The sequence below is a fragment of the Geotrypetes seraphini genome, chromosome 5 (assembly GCF_902459505.1).
Source record: "Geotrypetes seraphini chromosome 5, aGeoSer1.1, whole genome shotgun sequence".
NCBI classification, from domain to species: Eukaryota; Metazoa; Chordata; class Amphibia; order Gymnophiona; family Dermophiidae; genus Geotrypetes; species Geotrypetes seraphini.
Window position 1 is genome coordinate 191,857,034 of NC_047088.1, and position 25,183 is coordinate 191,882,216.

The following is a 25,183-nucleotide window of genomic DNA, read 5'->3' on the forward strand; positions in this document are numbered from 1 at the left end:
TCTGATCGACAAGTCGATGAAGCCGTCCACACAATGTGTGGCGGCAGCAAAAAGGGTGAACAGAATGCTAGGAATAATAAAGAAGAGGATCACAAACAGATCGGAGAAGGTTAGCATGCTGCTGTACCGGGCCATGGTGTACCCTCACCTGGAGTACTGCGTTCAGCATTGGTCGCTGTACATGAAGAAGGACACAGTACTACTCGAAAGAGTCCGGAAAAGAGCGACTAAGATGGTTAAGGGGTTGGAGGAGCTGACGTACAGCAAAAGATTAGAGAAACTGGGCCTCTTCTCCCTTGAACAGAGGAGATTGAGAGGGGACATGATTGAAACATTCAAGGTACTGAAGGGGATAGACTTAGTAGATAAGGACAGGTTGTTCACCCTCTCCAAGGTAGGGAGAACGAGAGGGCACTCTCTAAAGTTGAAAGGGGACAGATTTTGCACAAACGTAAGGAAGTTCTTCTTCACCCAGAGGGTGGTAGAAAACTGGAACGCTCTTCCGGAGTCTGTCATAGGGGAAAACACCCTCCAGGGATTCAAGACTAAGTTAGAAGTTCCTGCTGAACAAGGACGTACTCTGGTACGGCTAGTGTCAGGGTGCTGGTCTTTGACCAGAGGGCTGCTGTGTGAGCGGACTGCTGGGCATGATGGACCACTGGTCTGACCCAGCAGCAGCAATTCTTATGTTCTTAAGACATTTTCAAACACATGAAACATAGATGTACGGGATTCAATTGGAACTCCTAGAGAATCTAGAAAAAAGCATTCCACTCAATGTAGGAATTAAGTCCTGTTGGTGCACAAGTGCCTAAGGCAAAAATCCAACATTGCTCTCGTTTTTTATATTCAGTCATTGTAAAGCAAATTCTACGATATCGTATAAATTGTGACTGAGGAAGGCTCTTTTTAAGATGCCTCGGATGTGAACTCTCAAAATGTAGAAATGTATTACGATCAGTCTCTTTACGAAATATTGTTGTAAAAAATTCCATATCTCTGATTTCAATAGATACGTCCAAATAAGATATCATAGATGCAGTATAAGTCATAGAAAATTTGATAGTGGTTTCACAGCGATTCAAATAATCCAGAAAATCATTTAATCTTTCAACAGTCTTCCCAAAGAAGAAAAATATCATCAATACATCTTCCCCAGTATGTTATAGTGAGAAAAAAAGCAGAGGAATACTCAAAATGTTCTTCAAAATTTGTCATAAAAAGATTTACCAAAGATGGGGCGCAGGTAGCCCCCATAGCCATACCCTGGCACTGTTGATGCCATTGTCCTTGAAAATAAAAATAATTCCTTTTCAAAGAAATCTGTAACAATTGGATCAAAAATTCAGTAGGCACTGTGTGGGGACGTGGCTAATTCCCCTGATGAAAATTATTGAAATATTGGAAGGGGGTCCATTGGATAAACATCATTGAAGATGGAATAAATTCCAGACCTTCCATTACCTTTAGCTTCTGCCTACATACTATACTAAGAAAATTATAAGGAGTATTCAACTTGATTACTGTTACTATACATGTCTCACCCACCTCCCTGCCGTCAAAGTGGGGAGACATGCCTCTTGAGTATACCTTATTTTGTATTATAGTCCTATGCTGTGCATGTGACCCCCACTGTGTTCCCCTCCACTACCCGGGATAGCGAAACCTCGCTTATCATGGGTTTCCCCCAATTAGGTGTTATGGCTGCAGCCGACAACTAGCATAAGGGCTTCAGCACAATCCTGCTGCGTACTAATAAATATGTCCAGACCCACTTCGGACAAATGAATCCCATCAGGCCTATATATACCCAGACAACTATCTTCTAGAAGTTCATGAGATAGGGACCAGCCACTTATTCTGGACATGAAGTTACTCATCCATTTGTAGATTTTCTTTCTAGTTCGTTCTTCTGCTGCATGTGACCTAGCTCCCCAACATACTAGCCGAGGAATGAAGAGCGACCATACAATAATCGTTCCTTGGAGCATGGTGGCCAGCTTCATACAATCATTCTGCATTTTCTTTACAACAGTACACTGTTAGTGATAGTCAAGTCGTTTCCTCCCAAATGTATGATGAGGGCCTGGGGGGGGCGAGTGCGCCCTGATCACCCATATAATGGACGGCAGCAGCTGGTCCTACACCATGCCTCTCATACCCATCCATGTTATTGACACTTCTGAACTTGGTAGACTCAAATTCTCACCCACCGGTCTTTTCTGTGCTCTTCCCTGTGTCCAATGAATAAAAGAGTGTCCGCATATCCAGATCTGTTTCTGTCTCTTTTGAGCACCTGGAATGCATACACATGAAACGGGGTTAGATAAGGAAGGAAGTAACTTTGTCTAACCTGATGTATCGCCTATATACACTGGACTTCCATCTGCCCAAAGTCAAAATCTGCTATGCAGATAGGTCCTGAGCCACTGCCGTGGTGGATGCCCCAATTCTAAAGGAATGTGATCGGAAGTAGATGTTATGTATCCCAAGTCTCTTGAAACAGTCGCAGTACCCTCACAAATTGGAAACGCGTGAGCAGAATACCATTATGATGGATCAGCAGATGCAGGTAACCAGGGGGTCTAAGTTTGATGTATGCTTATAAGTTGACCACTGGGCATATGATCACCTCTGTATTTAAACTCATCATGATTAAAGTGCCCCTGGCCATCTGGTCCGTCTTTGATCGGGGTATAACCAGTTCTAGAGTGTGCCCTTTAAGCCATGTATGGGATAAACCAATGCCCCCTTCAGCTCCTGGACTCTTAGAATTTGGGACCAATTCCCCAATGTGCAACGCCCCGTGAAAAGCCATGGAGTAGGCTCATCGGAATAACTGTGCCTCATATGATTCATTAAACAAAACTTAAACTAGCCACCAAAATGATAAGCTTTAAAAGAGGTGTTAAAGCAGTTCCGCATAAGTTCCTCAGAATGCCACACGATTTTAACGTATGGTAGCTGTCCTCATAGGAACCTTTATAGTATGCGATTTTCTCATTCAATATATTATTTTCTTTTCTTTTCTTTTCATAAGTTATAAAGTTATAAAGTGCTTGTGCTTAATAATATAATATAATAGTAGCAAGTGTAGCTATTACTTAGCTTTTTTTAAAAGACTGGGTCTGGCTCAATCCCCACCGACGCGTTTCATTATTTCATCAGGGTCGGGGAAGGAGAACGCTGTAAAGAGCAAAGCGTTATATCAGTTTAAAGTTAAAGAACCCAGCAATATTAAAAATTTAAAAAGTTGCTACAAAGCTTACCAGAACAGTATATTGTCTTAGCGAAATGCTAAATCCATGGTTAGTGAGCCGGAAGTGGACAAACACCGGCGAAAGGGAGGCTAATAACTTAAAATCCTGGATCATGTGACTCAAAACTAGCCAATACATATCTCACTCTCAACCCTTTAACTTTGACTATACGCCACGCCTACCTGTTGTCAAAATCATATGCCCGCTGTGAGCCAATCACTGGTTAGATTTAAGCCATGAGGATATATGGTATTAAGCTTAAACATCCATCGCAATTCTTTAATGTCTTTAACGACATTTTGTGCACATTTTTTGTATTTGAGTCATATGATTCATGGCAAATCATGGGTAATATATTCATTAGGCGCAAGAGATGATTAGCTGTAATAGGCAGACTACGGTCAGGCTGGGCTACTTGCAGACGCTCCCAACCTCTCATCATGTGTCTAATGACAAAAGCCTTGGTAGGGTTTGGAAGGCCTAAAGCTTCTGTGAAGAAACTAATGCTAGACAAGGAGGCTGCCATCCTACTTCGAGGAATCCTCATACTCCTGCCATGCAGAATGAACTGTACAATGGAGGAGACCATAAAATCGACCCTGGCACTTTTTCTAGCTGCTGCTTCTGCATAGTCCTGGAGTGACTGTACATATCTCTTCCGCATAAGTTCCGCTAGTGAGTGGAGCATCAAATTCCATACCTCGGAGGCTAAATCTCAATACTGCCTCCGGAATTGCTATCAGATTGAGGTCTGCTGCTGGTGCCACAGCCCTGAATGCAACCATCTAATAACGAGAGAGATAATCAGCAATGGAGTTTTGAACCCCCACTATGTGCTGTGCTCTGACAGAGATATTATGCTGCAAGCAAAGTAACACAATTTCCCTGAGAAGGTTTATGGTGGGCGTGGAGGAAGCAGATAATCTGTTAATCTTCTCTACTACCGTATAGTTATCTGAGCGGAACAAGATGGCCTTATTTGCTAGCCTATCCCCCCAAACCTACAGTGCTACCATAATAGGAAATAACTCTAGGAATGTAATATTCCTTGTCACCCAGCCTGCACCCATACTGCTGGCCACTTGGCTGCACACCAGGATCGCTGGAAATAAATACCCATACCTACACTCCCCGATGCAACTGTGAATAATTGCAATGCCGTTAAAATCTTGCAAGAAGGCCTCCCATACTTTTAGGTCATCCTTTATATCTCTGGACACTCTGATATGATGGCATGGCTTTCTAGCACCGGCAGTGGCTCTAGCAATCTGCCTGGAGAATACGCGGCTTATGGGTATTACTCTGGTGGCAAAGGCTAGCAGGCCGAGTAGCTCTTGGAACTGTTGCAAGGTTGCCTTAGTCCTAGTGCCCATTTTCCTCACGGATTTATGCAGTTGTTCCAGTTTGTCCTGCGGGAGCCGTGATACTTGATTTGTGATGTCCAACTCAATGCTGAGAAATGTTAGTACGCTCGCTGGACCTACTGTCTTATCATGTGCTAATGGGATCCCAAAATGCGAGGCCAGCCCCATGAAAATTTGCATCAACTACGTGTACTCCTGCTCTCCCTTGCCAATAAATAGAAAATCTTCCAGATAGTGAACTGCCAACCCCAACGGAACAGTCTGGTTGAACACCCAGTTGACAAATGTGCTGAACTTCTCAAAGAAGGTGCATGACACAGAAAACCCCATAGGCATGCATCTGTCAAAATAGAAGAGACCATTCCACTGAAAACCTAAGAGGGGAAAAAAATCTGTGTGTATAGGCAGGAGCCTGAAAGCCGCCTCAACGTCCGCTTTAGCAAGCCTCGCTTGGGAACCCAACTGTCTGATCATTAAAATTGCCTGATCCACGGAGGTGTATTGGACCGAACATAATGTCGGGTCAATGAAATAATTTACTGCTGTCCCTAAGGGGTATGACAAATTGTGTATAAGGCAGAACTTACCCGGCTCTTTCTTGGGAATTACCCCAATAGGCGAAAAGATGAAATTGAGAAAAAAGAAGATACTCTTTCTGTATCTTGTCCTGCACTACTGCCTCTTGTGAGCGACAAAACAAGGAGGTTTTTTGGGGGGGTTTCTGGAAGTACTCCCTGGGCCAGTATATGGAATTTCAAAGCCGACTGTGAAGCCCCGTCATATGGCACTGGCCTCTTACTGGTTGGGGTAATGTCGTAACCAGGGCTCTAATGTCTTCATTTTGATGGGGGTTGGGGCTAACTCCCTCAGGGGCATGTGCTGGTTGAGGCCCCAATGTGCACCTGTCCCTGCTTGTCCTGCATTGTGAACCTGGGTGATTGCCTCTGCAGAAGTGACAGGCATGTCTGAATCTACAGTTAGTTCATGTGCAGCAACCGTTATTGAATTGTCTGCAAGTCTTCCTTCCAGTGGGGTGTCCAACTTGCCGACTACTGCCACCTGGCGTGGCACTGGAAAAAATTTGCTGTCTGTTCTCCTGCCACAGAAACTGACTCAGAAATCTATCCGGCTGGAATGGTTCTCGTTCCACCACCACATTTATCAATACACGAAATGCCGATATCCAATTAGACAGTGACTTAAATATTTTGGGTTTTCTTTCTCTCTCTAACTGAATAAAGATCTTATTGTGTTCAACATACTGCTCCTCCTCTTGTTCTCTTAATAGTAATGAGAAGATATCAATAAACTCATTCCTCCATATCTTTTCTTTCAGGGCTCTAGGCACTGCCGAGGCCAGGGTAGACATGCCACAGGTAACATCACCCTTCTCCCTGACTAATGTCATCCCTTGTGTATCCTGGAGCACTGCACTATTCACTACCCTCCCCCTCTCAAAATTAAGTAATGCATCTCGTATTACATTGGCCAGAGATATGTTATCACTATCATTACATTACATTACATTACGGATTTCTATTCCGCCTATACCTTGCAGTTCAAGGCGGATTACAAAAGATTTGACTGGACATTTTCCAGTGAAGATACAATTTTTTTTTTTTTTTCTCTCCCAACATCCCCTGTAGAAGGCATATTACTATCAGCACAAGACTCCCCCGTATAAGAGGTATCCCTACTGGGTACCATCGAATGCCCAGTACCTGCAGCCGATGCAACTGGTATCAACGCTGGTGCGGTAGGTGCAGCCGATGTCAATGCTGTTACAGGAATGAGGGACACGACTGAGGTCACTGGAACTACTGGTTGCGCTATTATAACTTCTTCCTGGCCAGCCAAGAGGTGTTGCCGGACCGCTTGTGCTCCATGGAGCTCCACTTACTGCTGGAGCTGGGCCATGAGTTCACTGAGCTCCTGTTGCTGCTGCGTCTGCCCAGCACGTGTACCCCTCCTTGCAGTTGAACTCCTCACTGGCCTCTTCGCATTAGTAGCCTTCTTCGCCGCTGGTCTTTCTTTTACTATGGGTCCATTTCCGGCTTTCTTACGCTGAGGAGACATGTCTGCAGAAAAACTACTAAAACAAACATAAAACTCATTATAAAGTGTGCTGGGAATTGAACTCGCACAACCTCTGCAAGAACAACACACACCTTTTTACACATTGAGCTACATCAGCTTCGTCCCATCCCTCCTGCAGAAACAGAGAATCTCACCTCCTAAAGCATAAATAATGAAAGAAATACTGCTGTGCCCCACTGGTAGCCCTATTCACGTGACCACAGCGTTCCCTCTATGCTTTATGAAGATCCCAGGCCAACCGAGTAATGGCGTGGTCCACGTGGCATCTGTCCACACTCCCACTATATAAAAAGATTAATAAATAAAAATAAAAAATAAAAATTGTCTTAAACGCTCCCCAACAGTGAATTTAAAAGTACAAGAACACCAGGACCGGTCATACCTGCACAGTTCGATCACACCACTAAGTGCCAGCAGCACTAGAAAAAAACCCCCACCTGTAGCTGGACTGCCCGATAGCACGCTGACTTTCCTGCAACACTGTTACTGCTCCTGGGTAGACCTGCTGCTCCGATCGCACGCAGCTACCCCTGCTCAAATTGTTGACCGTGCTCACCCGAACGAAGTGCCCTTGCCCGCATGAGTTGCTGGCCCAGTCTCGTGGTGTTGCTTCCGGCTCATGTATTGCCCCTGGATCACCTATTAATCGTGGGATGCTGTGCTCCCGACGTGCCCGACAAATGGGTGCGCGCAAGGACGAGCTACTCCTGCCGACTCACCCCATGGAAAAAAGGCCGCGCTCCGTGGGAAAAATTGCTGGCTCCACTAAATTGTTGGCACCATCCTCCGAGACCCCAGGTAGAATGGCTGCTTCCCTTCTCTTCTTCCCTCAGCTTCCCTTGCCCCACTTCCTGCCTACCTGCTGACTGGCTCTTCCTCCCCTCTGTTTTGCGCTCCTGTTGCTCACCCTCTCCCCTACCTCCCTAGCCTCTCCGGTTGCGCCAGCCTTGGCCCATTTGTCGCTGCCCCCCTCATAGTCTGCGTTGGGGGGCTTGTTCATTTCAATCATTATATTGAAAATAAAATCATTTTCTCTTTGTTGTCTGATGACTTTAATTTTCTGTGCTTTTAACTATGTTTCCAGGGCCTTCTTATCCACTGACTGTTTTTCTCTCCGTCTTCACTTTCTGCCTTCAATTCATCTTTGGCATTAACTTAACATTCAATATTCCCATTTTTTCTGCTTTCTTCTCAAAATCTACGTACTTTTCCATGTCTTCCTTTCCTATCTCTCTCTCTCTCTCTTCTTCCCTCCCTATTTCCATGGTCTGACATCTCTCTCTTTCCCGCCCAGTGGTCCGACATCTCTTTCCTCCCTTCCCAATCTGGCATCTCTCTCCTCTTCTTCCCATAATCTGGCATCTCTCTCTACTACTACTACTATTATTATTTCTATTGTGCTCCTTCCCTTCCATTTCCTGGTCTGGTATCTCTCCCTTCCTTTAGTCATCTCCCCCCCCCCCCAGTGTAACATTTATCTTTCCCTTCCCCCTTTCTGCCCCCTGCAGTCCATCTCCCTTCCTTTCTGGCCCCCCTCCCACTTCAACATTTCTCCCTCCTTTCCTCATGTCCAACATTTTTTTTCTCTCTTCCTACTGCATGCTTCTCCTCTGGTCCTCCTTCCCTCCTCCAACCAACATCTCTCTCTCTCCCTCCATGAGTCCAACTTTTCACTCTCTGCCCTCTCCCCCTTCCCCATAGTGTAACATTTCTCCTTCTTTCCTTTCTGTCCTCCCCATCCATCTCACCATCTCCATGAGTCCAACACTTTCTATCTCCTGCACACTTTCTCTCTCTGTCCTTGCCTCTTCCCTCGAGTGGCATCCCTCCTTCCTACCCCTCAACCCAACATGCTCTCTCCCCATGCACCATCTCACCTTCCTCTCCAGTGTGTAGCACCGTTCCTTTCCCTCCCTTTCTGCCAGGTTCAGCAGCACCTCTTATTCCTTCCTTTTACCTTCCCCCTATCTAGCAGTACCCCTTCCCTCCTCCGCCTGTCCAGCATTACCACTTCTCCCTTCCCTCCTCCCCCAACCAGCAGTACCCCTTCTCCCTTCCATGCTCCCCATGTCCAGCAGTACACCTTCTCCTTTCCCTGCTCCCCATGTTCAGCAGTATCCCTTCTCCCTTCCCTGACCAGCAATACCTCTTCTCTGTCTAGCCTAGCGGCAGCTTTGTATACTTTTATCTTTGGCACACAGCTGCCGATAGCAGTAGTTTAGCCACAGTTTCATCAGGCAGCCTGCGGGCCGGCCTAGCAAAGGCCCTGAGGCTGCCTGATGAAACCGCGGCTAAACTATTGCTAGTGGCAGTTGTGTACTGAAGTTAAAAGCACACAGAGCTGCTGCTGCTGCTGCTGGTCCGGGGGCGTGGAGATGAGGAAGGCATGAGTCCCAGCAGATACATGACCTTAGTAGTAGTAACAGTCAGTCCTGGCATATGCGACAGTAGGAGAGGTCAGCTGACGCCGGAGCCAGAGCCTCTCTTCCTGCCCAATGTACCATGGCACACTTAAAATCTCAGAAAGCACACTAGTGTGCAGAGGCACACAGTTTGCAATACATTGGTCTAAGACATCATGCTCTATATTATTAATGACATGCAAAACATACAAATGTATGCAAAGCACCTCATTATTTTGTAAACTGAACAAAGCTTGCATTGAACTTTATAAACTGTCTTATTCATGTAAAAATAATGCAATCTTAAATGTTATGGAGGTGTAGTAATATCAAGTACAATTTCTCCTCCCCTTCTGTATCGAGCACCATTTCAACCCAAGGTAGATATAACTGAGAATCACTCTTGCCCCATTCCATTAGACCATTAGGGACTGGCTGACATACCTAGGGAAGACTTACAGGGGGACGAGGTGGGGGTGGACTGTTCAGGGAGGTAGGGGTGTCTTTGCTGGGGAGTGGGGAGAGAGAAAGAGAGACAATGCTTGATATTACTACAGCTCCAGCCCCTTTAAGATGGCTCCCTGGGAGCATCGGGCCACACATTAGCAGCATGATACTCCATAAGAGTTGCTAACCTGCAATAATGAGCTACCCCAGGTTAGTAACGCTTATTGTAAATGCAATATTTTACAGTACCTTAGTAACTAGCCTTCTTAAGTATGATGCAACACTTATATAACAATAATGATCATTATCATATATTTAGTTAGAGGATCATATCCAGAAGCTGAAGGAATTCTACAGATCTGAACTTGTGGAAAAAGACACTGAAACACAAAGGAAGATCATGCTGGAATTGGCAGATGCCAGTCGGCAGTCTATACTATGCAATATTCTCTCTGTCCAGAATATGGGACGTGATTGTCTGAATTTGGTAACTATGAAAACTATAATTATATTTGTCACATTATATAAAACAGAGAAAAATATAATTTGCCATATTTATATCCTCATTTATAAAAGGCTGACATCTTGAAAAACATAAAAAATATATATTTTATAAATTATTTCTGAACAGCCACCTTTCTCCAGTGTGCAATAGATTACAATGAAGCTGATTCACAAAACTGGGGTAGAACAAAAGAGGTAAGAGAGATGTCTATACCAACTACAAGTTACATTTATTAAAACAACAAATAATTATTCAACAAAAGTCCTGTACAGTCCCAAGTTTGGAATCCCAGGAAAGTCCCGACTAGGATCCAAGTTTCAGCAACAGTGTCACCTTCCTCAGGGGAAAACAAATAAACTAAAAACATAATGGGACAAGATAAAACATCAGAGCAAATGCATAAACATAACAGATCATTAAAAAAATATAAATAAAATAATACAATCAAAACAATCTTGACACCAAGCAAAGACATTGCGAAGACAGAAATCAAAGTGATCATATAAAAAAAACTTTAAATAGCATTTGAAACCAAACATGTTTGATCATTTTTAATTGTTTGGTTTAATATATTTTAATATACATTGGTCTCAAATGCTATTTAAAGTTTTTTTCTATATGATACAGGGTTTTCATATTAAAAAAATAAAAACAATATTCACAAGTCAGCTCTAGTATCCATAAATCTCATTATTCCTTTTTAGAGAAACAACATTGCTAATATCTGAAAATCATTGATAATATCTGAAAATGGATGAAAGTAGTATATGGAATATGCTCATAGCTTGATGCCAGTGTGATATAAAACAAGAAGCTTATACTACAATTCCCACTCATTCTTATGTAAATATTCTCACTTACATGGACCTGATCCATGGAACAGCACAGCATGAACACACAAAGAACCTAATATTTCCCACGAATAAAAGGTACAAAGCCTGATAAATTGGTACACCGTGAATAGCACACAGGAAAATTGTGCCCCGACAATTCCGCTCCATCAAATGTGCGCACCAACAAGTGCATACATGACGGGTGAAATTGTAAGTATATTGGGGAGGAGGGGGGGATTGCGGCAATGTTGAAATGGAGACCGCATCGGCATCCCCTGAATGTGATTGATTGTAATGGGGGGAGGTTTCTCCCCACACACCCCCTGAGAGCGGAGTTTTAAGTGTAGTGGGGGGGATTCCCCACACCCCCCCTTCATAGCGCAAACGGGAAGGCCTGATAGCGGTCAGAGCAGCGGTTCAAATTTGTCCTGCGTGCAAATGTTAGGGCATGATTGTCGGTGCGCCAATTTGGGTGATCCTGGTGAGAAAACCTACAAATACTAGACATCCTTGCCATAAGTTTTAACACAGTAGCTGCCAGTTCCAATTAAACAGGTAATACAAAAGTGTGAAGAAGCAGATAGAAACTGTTAGGTCAAAAATAAAGAATGTAGATAATTTTCTTAAAGCATCAACAGCAATCTTTGTATTTGGCAAGTCTGAACATTAGCATTTTCATATACGAACTGAAATAATTAAATTCTAAATACTGAAAAATTTATACAAACCAGATTTTCCTTGGTATAAGTGCAACTTAAGTTATTTACTACTAAGAAAGTTTGACAAGTTTTTATCACCTCATAAGAAATCAACACAACATATTTACTTTAGGAGAGAAGGACTTCATGGCTTAGTATGTCTCACAGAAACATACATAGCTTCACAATTAGCATACCATCATTGATTCTCATGGGAAATATAACCCGGATAACAGGACAAAAAAAAATCTGCTTTGGAGAATCTATGGGCTCCTTGTAACAAGCGACTACAGAGATTCCAGCTTAAGTCTACCATGTAATTGTTCAGTCAAACCAGTACTCTATCCAGAATTGCTGGTGCTGCTGTCAGACACCCGGATCCTCCCTCCTTCTGCAGAATGGCATTGCATGTGCCGCACTGAAGAAGCTACCAACGATCTTCCGTGTAGGGCCATTATAGGGCCTTGAGCATCCGCCAGCTCTGAGATTCTCAGAGCCAGTAGGTCTTGAGCATGTGCAGATGCTCAAGGCCCCACACCGGCTCTACACAGAGGACTGCTGGTAGCTTCTTCAGTGTGGTAAGCGCAATGCCGGTTGGGGGGAGTAGGTGTGATGTCCAAGTGTCTGAAAGTAGAGCCGGAAATTTTGGGTAGAAGGGAGAGAAGACAGCAGCATGTTGATGCTCAGAGGGAGAAGGGAAGGGGGTTCATCAGTGTGCCGATGCTCAAATGGAGAGAGGGGAATGAGGACAGCAGTGCGCCAATGGTCATTGGGGAAGAGGAGGATTAGCAGCATGCTGGTCATCAGGGGGGGACTCATATAAACCAAGACCCCCATTTTTGATCCTAAAAATCTTGGTTTATATTCAAATATATATGGTATATTTTCTCATATATGCATTCTAAGCAGTGGTGTGAGAGGGGAACAGGGGAGGGGGTCCACCCAGGTGCCGTCTGGGTGAGGGCGCCAGCATCCATCCTTCTCATTATCACCCTGTTCCTTCCCACTTCTCCCTCTGCCATGCGTGCGCCTTCACTTCCCCCCACCTTGTCTGCCCACACCTTGTCCCCCCTGTTTTGTCCGCCCGTGAACTCTGCCACGTTACTGATGATGTCATCAGTAACGCGGCAGAGTTCACGGGTGGACAAGGCCAAAGCAGCCTGTTAGAGTGTTGCCGGCCCGATGCTGCTCACGGAGGTAAGTAGGGCTCACGGCGGGGTTCCGATGGGAGGGAGGAAGGATGGGGATTCGGCTGCGTGGCGGGTGCAGGTGCTCGGGGGGGGGAGAGGGGATGCTCGCTCAAGGGCCCTGCTGCACAAGGGATGGGAGGGAGGGAAGGGAAGCTGGGTAAGGGTCCTGCTGCATGAGGGATGAGAGGGAGGGTAGGATAGAAGCCGGGCAAGGGTCCTGCTGCACGAGGAATGGGAGGGAGGGGAGAAAAGATGCTGCACATGTGGGGGAGAAAAAGGAAAGAGGAAGAATTGGGGTGAAGGAGAGGAAGGGAGAGATGATCAAGTACATACCCTGAAAATAAGACCTAGTGCGCTTTTTTGGGCGAGCACTTTTAGAAAGCCTGAGACCTGCAGGTGGAGCTGGTGAGAGGGAAGTACACTCAAACATGGTGAATGGATAAGAGGTGTAGGAGGATGGGAAACCAAATACCTCGGGCAAGGCCCCACAAAACTGAGCCAAAGCCTCTATCACACTAAGAAGAAAGATTGGGGGATTCAGAATCAAGCTCTCAGCTCAACCAGATACGGTGCTAAGACTGATCTGGGAGCAGCCTTTAGGCATGACCATGCTGTGTGACTGCAGATAGCAGAGCAGGGAGCTAGGCCAGGTGCAGGAGCACCATCAGCCCAACCTACCATCTGTTGAAGGAAGAGAAAAATATTGGATTGTTCCAGGGAGCACCTCTGCTTATGCTGGTGACATTCTCCCATGGCAAATGCACAAAAGTCAATAGAAATTGAATGGGCTTTGGTGCATTTGCCACGGAAGAATAGCTATCACAGTTTTGTAAAAGGGGCCCTACATTTTTTTACAGCTTTCCCTAAAGAGCATATAATGTGAAAATATTTCTGTATTAGATGGTAAACTATTCCAAAGTTCCATAGCTTCCCCAAATAATATTCTATTTTTGTGCTAATCAATCAACAGTGCAAGATGGAGGAACCAACAGCAATTCTCTTGAAACAAGGAATTTTTAAAATGCATGTTAAAAAACAGTATTGCAAAATCAAATATTCAGTGGTTCTTTTACCCACATTTTTCAAGAGCTTCAAGTGAAACTGATTTGTTCAGATTGGCCTTTGTGATAACTGTGTCATATTTTTTATATATTAATTTCCAAACTTGTACTGATGACAGCCACAATTATTTCTGTTTTCAGGGTATTCAAAAAATATCCATGAGAATTAATTTGCATATGTTGGGTCAGTATATTCATTGTGGCTGGCAAGCCCTGTATTAGGGATTGAATGGGCTTTGGTGTATTTACCATGGCAACATCGCTACTGCGGTTTTGTAAAAGGGGCCCTTAGTCTTGTAGTCTACTTTCTTTAAGTTTTGAGATTTTTTTCTGACATTGTTTATATTGGATTCTATTTGAAAACATTCTTGCCATTCAGATAAGTTATTTATTTAACAGGTAAACAAGAACCCATACTCTCCAGTGAAACATGTGGAAACAATTGAGCACACCATTACCAAATTAAATAAGGATAAATCAGAGCTGACAGACCTTTGGACAACATGTCAATTTTATATGAATCAAGCAAAGTCCACAAAAGAACCATGGAGGGATTTTAAAGAACAACTGGAAAAAGTAATGTGCTCCTTCTCTTAAAATAAATTAGCTTTCAATGAACATTCATACTTTACTTTTGTCTGAAATTAAATAACCTGCATGACTGGCCTTAGGTATCTGGCTAATCGGGGGTCTTAGGTCAGTCCCGGTGCATCCCAGGATGCACCGGGAAGGAGGCCTAAGACTCCGATTGGCCCAGGTGCCTAAGGCCCTTCCCCTGTGCATCCCAGAATGCACTGGGAAGGGGAAGGCCCACCATTTTGGTGTGGCAGGCCTGCTGGTAGGATGTAAGCATCCCTTTGGCTGGACATTCTTCTGGAAAAGTATGGGGAGAGTGTGCGGGGGCTTAGGGGTGCTGGGGGTATACAGGTTTGGGGGAGATATCAGGGGGCCTACAGGTTTGGGAGGGGGTCTGGAGAGGGGGTTTTGGGAAGTTATGGGAGGGTGGCAGGAGGGAGTGGGCATCTCTCCTTCCTGGCTGTTTCAGGAGGAGTTCAGGGCTTTGGCGGCAGGAGGGAGTGGGCATCCCTCCTGCCTGTCTTCTTCAGGGGGGGTTTGGAGGTAGGAGGGAGTAGGCATCCTTCCTGCCCGGCTTCTTCAGGAGAGGTTCGGGGGTAGGAGGGAGTGGGCATCCTTTCTGCCCAGCTGCTTTGGGAGGGGTTTGGGGGCAGGATGGAGTTGGCATCACTCCTGCCTGGCTACTTCAGGAGGGATTCAGGGGTAGGAGGAAGTGGGCATCCCTCCTGCTGGGGTACTTAGGGGGCGTTCCCTGGCACAGTTGCTCAGATGATCGCGACAGCCGTGATCAGCCTTGCCGTGATCAGCTCACCGGCCATGTCTATTTGAAATGTAGTTCAGTATTTTGCTAGCCTACATTTCAGGCATTTGTTGCGGCCCTAGGGAGATGCCTAGGGCCACTTAATCTCCCTCATGGCCACTTCCAGATGAGCCCACACCCTGCCTTGGGCGAGCTTAAGTGTCCCAACACGTCTCCTTCAACTTTAACAAACGCCTACAATGTAGGCAGCCTGCTTCAAGGTTGTTGGGTTTTTGGGGGGGCTTAATTGCCGCTGTTAATTGAAAAGCGCCATTACAACAATTAAAATCAATTTAAAATGTTTGGCGTACCTGAATGTACAAACCATTTAAACAACCTCCATTGATAGGCGGTATACAGTATAAGAAACTAATAAATTAAAAATTAAAAAATAATTAGCTTGTAGGCACCTACCATTTCAAAGCATGCATCTACTCCGAGGTGCCTACTAGAAAGTAGGTTTGATTAGGGGTAGATTCTAGATGAATTTTGGTCATGGTTTGACTTAGGTACCCTCATTTAGGCCAAGAAAACCCTGGAATAAATGGGAGTGTGCCTAAGGTTTAAACACCTACCTGAAAGACTGCTTAGATGCCGCTAGGTGCAATGCTATAAATAGCACCTAGTAGATGATTGACCATTGCACTCAATGGTGCCAACAAGTTAGACACTGTATATAGAATCAGGGTGTAAATGCTTATACATTGGGCAGGAGAAGATACTGTGCGTTAATCTAATATAAACGCGTCGAGGGGCATAATAAAAAAAAAGTCCCCTTTTGGCCTAAGTCCTTAAACGTTCAAAGCAGAAGCAGGGAAAATGTCCATAACCAAAACAAACGTCCTTGTTTTGATTATGGCCTGCCTCTATTAAACACCCAGATCACCACTACGTCTACAAGTACATCCCACGACGTCTACACTTTTTGCTCATAATGAACCAAAAAAACGCCTAAGCCCCAAACGTCCAACACAAGGGCTTTTAGGCGAAGGAGGAGCCAGTCCTTTGCCTAAAAGCTGGATTCTGTAACCAGTGTCTGTCAAAAAAAACATCGGTTACAGAATCCCTACCAACAATGATCCAGGCAGGAGGGTGCCCAAGCCCTCCTGCCCTGTCGAACCGCGACCACCCCGATGGCATCGGGGCAAGAGGGAACCCAAGCCCTCTTGCCCCGTCGAAACGCGACCCCCCCGACAACATCGGGGTAAGAGGGAGCCCTAGCCCTCTTGCCCCATCGAACCGTGACCCCTCCCCGACAACATCGGGGCAAGAGGGAGCCCAAGCCCTCTTGCCCCATTGAACTACGACCCCCCAAATGACATCGGGGCAAGAGGGAGCCCAAGCCCTCTTGCCCCAGCGATCATGCCCCCCTCGACTTGATATGGCCAGGAGGGAGCCCAAGCCCTCCTGGTCCCTGCAACCCCCCCTCCGACATGAACGGGCCAGGAGAGAGCCCAAGCTCTCCTGGCCCCGGCGACCCCCCCCCGACTGGATTGGGTCAGGAGGGAGCCCAAGCCCTCCTGGCCTCGGTGACCCCCCTGACTGGATTGGGCCAGGAGGGAGCCCAAGCTCTCCTGACCCCGGCGACCCCCTACCCTCAACCTTCCACTACAATACGGGCAGGAGGGATCCCAGGCCCAACCTGGCCCATGTGCTTAAGGCCCCGCCCACAGGAGAAGCCTAAGGCTTCCGGGCCTATTTTGATTGGCCCGGGCGCCTCAGGCCCCACCTGTGGGCGGGGTTTCTGATACCTGGGCCAATCCGGCCCCATTCTGGACCCGGCTGGCCTGCTGGACGGGCAGGCTTGGCACCCATCCGTCTGGCCAATGTTAAAGGTACGGGGAAGGGGTGGGGGTGGGGGGCTCGTGGGTTCGGCCGGGGGGGGTCGCGGTTTGGCGGGGTGGCCGATCGGGGGTTCTGGGGGGCGGTCATTGGGGGGAGGGGGGTTGTGTCGAGGGCAGGAGAGCCTGGGATCCCTCCTGCCTGTATTGAGTGGGGGGGTGGGGGTAGGGGGTCGCCGGGGCCAGAAGGGCTTGGGCTCCCTCCTGGCCATATCAAGTTGGGGGGGCACTATTGCCGGGGCAAGAGGGCTTGGGCTCCCTCTTGCCCCGATATCATTGGGGGGGTGGGGCGTGATGTATCACGGCAGGAGAGATTGGCCATCTCCCCTGCCGCGATGCGATCACTCCTGTACCCGAACTGCCACAACCCGCAGCAGGAGAGATTGAGCATCTCTCCTACCGCAGGTCATGGCAGTTCGGGTAGAGGGGTGATCGCATCGCGGTAGGGGAGATGTGGCATCTCTCCTGCCATGATAGTTGCGATGGGTAGGTTGCCAGGCTGCTGAACTGATCGCGCCCGCGACATCAGCTCAGCGGCCCCTTTTTCGGCACTTAGACCTGGTTTGACTTCATCTAAGTCAAAAAGGTATAAGTGCCGACTAGGCAACCTGTCAAATGTTTTGGTTATATGTGTTGTACGCCTAGGTGTAGGTCGGCCCACCTCCCGCCCACCGCCCGCCCTTTCTCCTCCTCTAAATACGCCTCTCTGTGCGTCTAGAGGCAGGGGAAAGGCCTAAGCTGGTTTTAAATACATCTAAAAACCAGCTTTGGTTATGGGTACTTGGACGATCAGGCTTTTTGATCGTCCAAGTAGCCATTTAAGACACTTTTTAGACATTTTTTTTATTTGATTATGAACCCCATAACATATAACAAAATAATGGGGACATCTCCAATATGTGCTATTTTAAATTTGCAGCTACCATAAGTTAAAATCCCACATAAAGGTATGGTAACTGCAATTTAATAGTGGTTTAGTAAGAGTTCCTTAGTCATCATCATTATCATTTATTTTTGTTAAATATTTTTAGTGGTAATTGCAACTCAGATTGTACAAATAAGAAGCTTTTCTCATAGAGATTCAGAACAGTTTGCAAATCAATAATTATAATTGATGTTCTGTGTTCGTTACTCTTCTAAAATTTAAGTTTAAAATACTGGGGCTGATAGTCCAAGCCAGTTAACTAGGTAAGGGAGCTTCTTGCCCAATTACCTGGTATTGAGTGGGCCCCAAGGGAGTATTCTATTGCAGTGTTTCTCAATTCAGTCCTGGAGTACCCCCCCTCCCCATTGGCAGTCAGGTTTTCAGGCTATCCACAATGAATATGCATAAACTTGATTTGCATACACTGTCTCCTTTATATACAAATTTCTTTCATGAATATTCATTGTGGATAGCCTGAAAACCTTACTGGCAAGGGGGTACTCCAAGACTGAGTTGAGAAATATTGTTCTATTGTACTTATTGTGCTGACTATCCCCTCTAACTGCTAAAGGTGAAATCAACTATTGTGTGGGTGTTTTGGAGTGAAGTCAGCACTTAACCAGATAAGTGCCAATATTTATCCCTTAACCAGTTAAGATAACCAGGCAAATACCAGGATACCAAATACCTTACATGCCAGGATATTTATTGCTGATGCCCAGACAGGACCTGACACTGAATATCTGGGCGTAATTTGGGGATTGGTGGTCAGCATTAAAAAACCACTAATTGCCAACAGCCGAATATTACCCCCACTCTTTCTGAATAATGCTTATAGCATTTCTGATGAGCAGAATGCATTATTTTCCTGCTTTTGTTTCCTTTTATTAGTTATGTTCCTGACATAAGAGCATAAGAACATAAGAATAACCTACTGGGTCAGCCCAATGGTCCATCAAGCGCAGTAGTCCGTTCGCACGGTGGCTAATCCAGGTCACTAGTACCTGGCCAAAACCCAAGGTGTAGCAATATTCCATGCTACCAATACAGAGCAAAACAGTGGCTTCCCCCTTGTCTTTCTCAATAGACTATGGACTTTTCCTCCAGGAACTTGTCCAAACCTTTCTTAAAACCATCTATGCTATCCGCTCTTACCACATCTTCTGGCAACACGTTCCAGAGTTTAACTATTCTCTGAGTGAAAAAAAATTCCTCCTATTGGTTTTAAAAGTATTTCCGTGTAACTGTATTGAGTGTCCCCTAGTCTTTGTAATTTTTGACAAGAACGAAAAATCGATCCACTTGTACCCATTCTACTCCACTCAAGATTTTGTAGACTTCAGTCATATCTCCCCTCAGCCGTCTCTTTTCCAAGCTGAAGAGCCCTTACCATTTTAGTCTTTCCTCATACGAGAGGAGTTCCATCCCCTTTAACATCTTGGTCGCTCTTCTTTGAACATTTTCTAGTGCCACTATATCTTTCTTGAGATAAGGAGACCACAATTGAATGCAATACTCCAGATGAGGTCGCACCATGGAGCAATACAGGGGCATTATGACATTCTTAGTCTTGTTAACCATCCCTTTTTTAATAATTCCTAGCATTCTGTTTGCTTTTTGGCTGCCGCTGCACATTGGGCGGAAGGTTTAATCGTATTGTCTACAATGATACCCAGATTCTTTTCTTGGGCACTAACCCCCAAGGTGGATCCTAGAATCCGGTAACTGTGATTCAGGTTATTCTTTCCAATGTGCATCACTTTGAATTTGTCCACACTGAATTTCATCTGCCACTTGGAAGCCCAGTACCGTATTCCATTTTTCTAAGGTCTGCCTGCAATTTTTCACAATCCGCATGCGTTTTAACAACTTTGAATAGTTTAGTGTCATCTGCAAATTTAATTACCTCACTCGTCATTCCAATTTCTAAATCATTTATAAATAAGTTAAATAGCACTGGTCCCCGTACAGATCCTTGTGGCACTCCACTGTTTACTCTCCTCCACTGAGAAAAATGACCACTTAACCCTACCCTCTGTTTTCTATCCAACAACCAATTCCCAATCCACAACTGAACTATGCCACCTATCCCATTACTGTTTAATTTTCTCAGGAGTCTCTCATGAGGAACTTTATCAAAAGCTGCACAAGGACCATATTTACTAAAGCTTAGCATTCATTAAGTGCCATATGACCCTTAAAAGTAAAATCATCCATACGGCACATAGGGGATAGAGGACTCCAACAGGAACCAAGAATGTGTGTAAATGACCAGAATACCAACAAATTCCATATACCGTGTTTCCCCGAGAATAAGACACTATCTTATATTAATTTTGCACCCAAAAAAGTCACTAGGTCTTATTTTTTTTCATGTACAATGATCATCTCTCCCTTCCTCTCCTCTACCCCAATTCTTCCTATTTCCTTTCTCTCTCCCACATGTGCAGCATCTTTCCTCCCCTCTCACCCATCCCCTTATGCTGTATCTTTCTATCCTTCCCTCCCTCTCTCCCATCCCCCTGTGCAACAGAAACCTTACAGCTTCTATCCCTTCCTCCCATCCCTTGTGCAGCAGAACCCTTGAAGTTTTTATCCCTCCCTTCCTTCCATCCCCCCGTGCAGCATCTTTCTATCCCTCCCCCCCTCGCAGACCCTTTGATTTCTTCCTTCCATCCGAACCCCAACTGTAAGACCAAAACACCTGGTAACAAACGGCAGCGTCGGCAGCACAGGCTGCATCGCAGCCTTCTCATGCCCGGGCGTTCCTCTGCTGCATTACTGATGATGTCATCAGCAATGTGGCACATGGAATGCCAGGGCATGAGAAGGCTGCGATGCAGCATGTGCTGCTGCTGCTGCTGTTTGTTACCAGGTATTTTGGATGGGGAGAGATGGAAGGGGCAGCGGGGGGCAGCGCTGCTGCCGGCGACTTGGGCTTATTTTCGGGGGTAGGGCTTACATTAAGACCTACCCCGAAAATCATGCTAGGGCTTATTTTCAGAGTAGGTCTTATTTTCGGGGAAACATGGTATAACTTTTTTCTGTGATTTTTGGACCGTCAGAGGTATAAGGTGCAACATAATGCATGAATCTCACTTTTTCATTAGTCCATATTTTGAATGTTGTTTTTAAATTTCTTAAGCATATCTGCACACTTTTAAAATTTATAATATGAAGTTAAAGCACTTATCTTTTGAAAACGTATGGAGGGGATATTAGCGCCGACACGAATCCATGTTTCGCTCTGACCAGACTGTTTCAAGGCAAATCTCCTCTGCAAAGTTTCAAGGTGGTTTCAAGGTGCGAACCATCTACATACAGTTCTATTGGATTTGTATTATTGGATATTTGCTCTACATATATGTGTATTTTTTATTAGGTGTGCATTTTTTAGATATAGCAGCATTTAGCTATATTGACTATTTTTAATATGTTTTAATACATTTAAAAAAAAATTTTGTCATCCAGAACATCGATTCCACAATTTTTTGTTTTGGATTTTCCTTTTTCTTGTGGAATTATATGGTACTTTAAAGAATTATTCTCTTAGTACATGTTAATGTCTGTCAGTGTATGCTAAACTTTGGTAAACATGGCTCTTAGTTTTGACAATAAATAGTAGACTACATGGTCTATTAGAAATTTGTGATTTGTTAAAGAACATTCCTGAGTCTATCATGATATATACTCAATGCTTTCCACAGAGCTATCCTAACAATCTCCTGTGGCTGGCTCTTTCCCTGCTCTGAAAACAACATTTTACTATTTAAGTCTCTATTGCTCTAAAGCTGTATTCAGAAAATGAATATCATTATTGTTTGCAGACTACCGAGAACTTAAAAATTTTTGAGGTGGATCTGAAACTAATATCAGCAGCTAACCTTGGAAGTACTGTACAAACTCTTTCAGAATTACTAGAAAAATGTAACAGAATGAAAATGAAACTTCAGGTGAGAAAATCAGATATTTCTAACTAGCTAAGCATGTTCTAATTTATTTACATTAATTATGACAGTGCATTTCTTTGACCTATGACTTTATTAATATGTATATCATTCTAATTGAATATTTTCATTTTTATATTTTGGTATACATATGTTACATGCATTTTCTCCATAATGAGAAGAATTACTGTAATACAAATAGAGACATGCAGATATACAGTATTTTAGATAGTACATGGAGATGGGAATGTAGCGTTTCTTGTAAAATAGGTGCATGACTATACATTAGGGTCCCTCCACATATAAAAGAAATAATGATTTGAGAAAGCTATGCATGGGGATAACTGCTAGACAGTCTAGAGACTATTTTGAGAGACCTGATATTAAGGTGGGAACAAGTGGGCATTGTTCCTGCCCTACTAGACCCCAGGAACCTCTACTGAGTGGATCGGGGTAGAGGAGGTCTTCCATGGGGAGCCATATCTTGGGAGTTTTGACCCTCAAGGGGATTGAACCTTAGATAAGAAGGTGATTGCCCACAGATGAGAATGGGTGCTTGCACTGGAAGGTTGCTTTACTGTGTGTGTGTGTGTTAGGGTGGTGGTGAATTGGTGGGAGGTTGTGGCAGGGTTGGGGGGTTATTGCCACTGAAGAGGTACAGATGCCCTGGAGGGATAAGAGGGACTGGATATCAGGGGGTGACTGGGGAAGAGGTAGACTTCGGAATCTACAGCTGTCCCTTAGAACAGGCACATATTCATGGCTTAGTACAGCTCTAAGTACAAATATCTATCTTTTTCCATAGAGATTCTTTCTATGAAATTGATACTGTATTGTATGTCTGCCCCAGGATATTCCCTGTCCCTGCCTTACCAATATCTTCTTGACATCTACAGTACTGTATATGCTGTTAGCTTTCTCTTTTTCTATCCTGTATTTTAATGAGTCTTCCAGTATTATTGATACTGTATTATTTTTTCCTTCACTCAAATTTTACTGTTGATATTTGCATTCTCTCTAATCTGTTTTAATTTTAAATTTAGTTTTATATTATTTACTGCTTTGTTACACATATTTTATTTTAAACCCTGAGTGCAGCAGAACCAATGATAATAACTGGGTCTCCAGTCAATAGAGGTATGGAATTGATTTACATCACTGCCTCTTGGAGCACAGAAGTTCCATTTATTTCTTAAAGGAATCATGCTGGAATGTTAAACTGTCAGTGACCCTTTGCTCTTTGCAAACTAATTATTAGGTATCCACTGTTTTCTGAAATGGCATTCATATACGTAATCTTCTGTAGACATTTAAATACTGCCATTTACACATGGGAAAGCTTCTAAAAGAAGGATCATGATATCAGTATGTAACTGATTTTTAATATATTTCAATTAATGCCTTATATATATTTTGTTAGGAACTAAATGCTGAAGTTGAACATACCATAAAGATATCTGAACTGCTAAGTCTGAGTGGAGCTCCTGGGAAAGAAAAGACTAACAAAATTAGTGAGCTTATTCATCTCCATCAGCAGATACAAGAGAGAATCAATGAGCATGAAGATATTCTAAGTAACGCTGTGAAGTATCATCAAGTTAGGCAAGAAGTAAGTAAAAAAAAACTTTTTTATTTTCAACATTGTTCTTCCACTGTCATGTCATCATGAGAGATGAGCAAGATGGGTGGGTATGTAACACATATGAAGGGGGTATACAGTGGACTCCACCTAAGTGCACGTTTGTTAAGTGCACACTTCGGTTATCCCAATTATTTTACATTAAAGTCAATGGACGTAAACTCCGGATAATTGCAATTCTGATAAGCACACAATCTGCTTATGCGCACTGATGTTATAGGTCCCACCTCTATTCGTTCACGTTACGTTCAATCTGGTTAAAAGTAATCACATTCTCACGTGGATGAGTCACATGTTTTGGAGCAGCAGTCTAGGCCTGGCCAGGTGTTCAAACTTTTGGAACTGCACCATGGCTTCGTGTGGACAAAAATCATTGTCTTTGGCTGAACATGTCCACCATGCTGGACAAAAGTCATTGTCTTTGGCTGAATGTGTCGATGTCTTAAAGAGACTTGACCAACGGGAGAGTCAAGTCTCTACTGCAAAACATTACAGCGTTCATCCTATCCAGATTTCTAGGATTTACAAAAATAAGCAAGCCATATTGAAAGACTGGCAAAACAACAGCAATCCTACCAGAAAACGGAAAAGAATTGGAAAGGCTGGAGACGTTGAACAGGTGTTGCTGCGATGGTTTGCTGAAGCTAGAGGTCGACAACTGCCAATCCTTAGGCTTCTGCTGATGGAGAAAGCAGCACAGCTATCTGAAGAACTGGGCGTAGAAGACTTCAAAGCAACAAACGGATGGTTAGAGAGGTGGAAAGTTCATAACAGCATAAAATTTAAGAAGCAGCATGGTGAAAAACAAGACGTGGATGAGTTTGATGCAGAAAGATGGAAGTGTTGCCATCAGTCATTGGTGGATATGAACCATGCGACGTTTTCAACACCGATGAGACGGGCCTGTACTGGCGTTCCATCCCTGATGAACACTGGTTTTCAAATGCAGCGAAACTGTTGGCTTCAAGGTGCCAAAGGAACGATTGACATTGCTGCTCAGTTGCAATATGGACGTTAGTGAAAAGCTCGAGCCACTGGTGATTGGGAAGAATAGAAATCCTCGGTGTTTCAAAAACATTAAACACCTGCCTGTTGAATATGAAAGCAACAAAAACGCATGGATTACGGTGACACTGTGGATTGAATGGTTGCAGAAGCTTGATAATCTGATGAGAAGGTGAAGGACACACATTATAATGCTGTGTGATAACTGTGCAGCACACAGCAATGATGTAAGTCTAACCAACATTAAACTTGTGTTTCTTCTGCCAAACACAAACTCTTTGATCCAAACGATGGACCAAGGGATAATTGCAAACTTCAAATGCCATTACAGGTCATCCGTCCTAAGATATGTGATGGCAGTGATTGATGCAAACACAGAATCCAGCCGCCGAGCTGCAGAGCTCACGAGAAAAATGATGGTGCTCGACTCTCTTCACATGGTACGAGAGGCGTGGAGTTGAGTATCATCATCAATGATTTCAAATTGCTATCAATGGGCGAGCTTCATTCACGCATCTGATGAGACAACAGAAGCTGACACTTTGTCCATTGAACTCCCAGTTGGACTCTTGCCACAAGAGTTTGAGCTGTATG

At 44.4% G+C, this 25,183-nt stretch overlaps 1 protein-coding gene across 7 annotated transcripts in view; it reads left to right on the forward strand.

The window, feature by feature from the left end:
• Positions 1–25,183, forward strand: part of CCDC141 (coiled-coil domain containing 141) — a 225,859-nt gene that overhangs the window by 94,114 nt on the left and 106,562 nt on the right. For 6 of the 7 annotated variants that reach the window (XM_033944939.1, XM_033944944.1, XM_033944945.1 and 3 more), the window contains 4 exons: positions 9,890–10,057; positions 14,257–14,433; positions 21,826–21,951; positions 23,366–23,554. In XM_033944939.1, coding sequence (XP_033800830.1) covers positions 9,890–10,057; positions 14,257–14,433; positions 21,826–21,951; positions 23,366–23,554 — 660 coding nt within the window. The remainder of the gene's footprint in view (positions 1–9,889; positions 10,058–14,256; positions 14,434–21,825; positions 21,952–23,365; positions 23,555–25,183) is intronic. The other variant, XM_033944942.1, reaches the window with a different exon arrangement.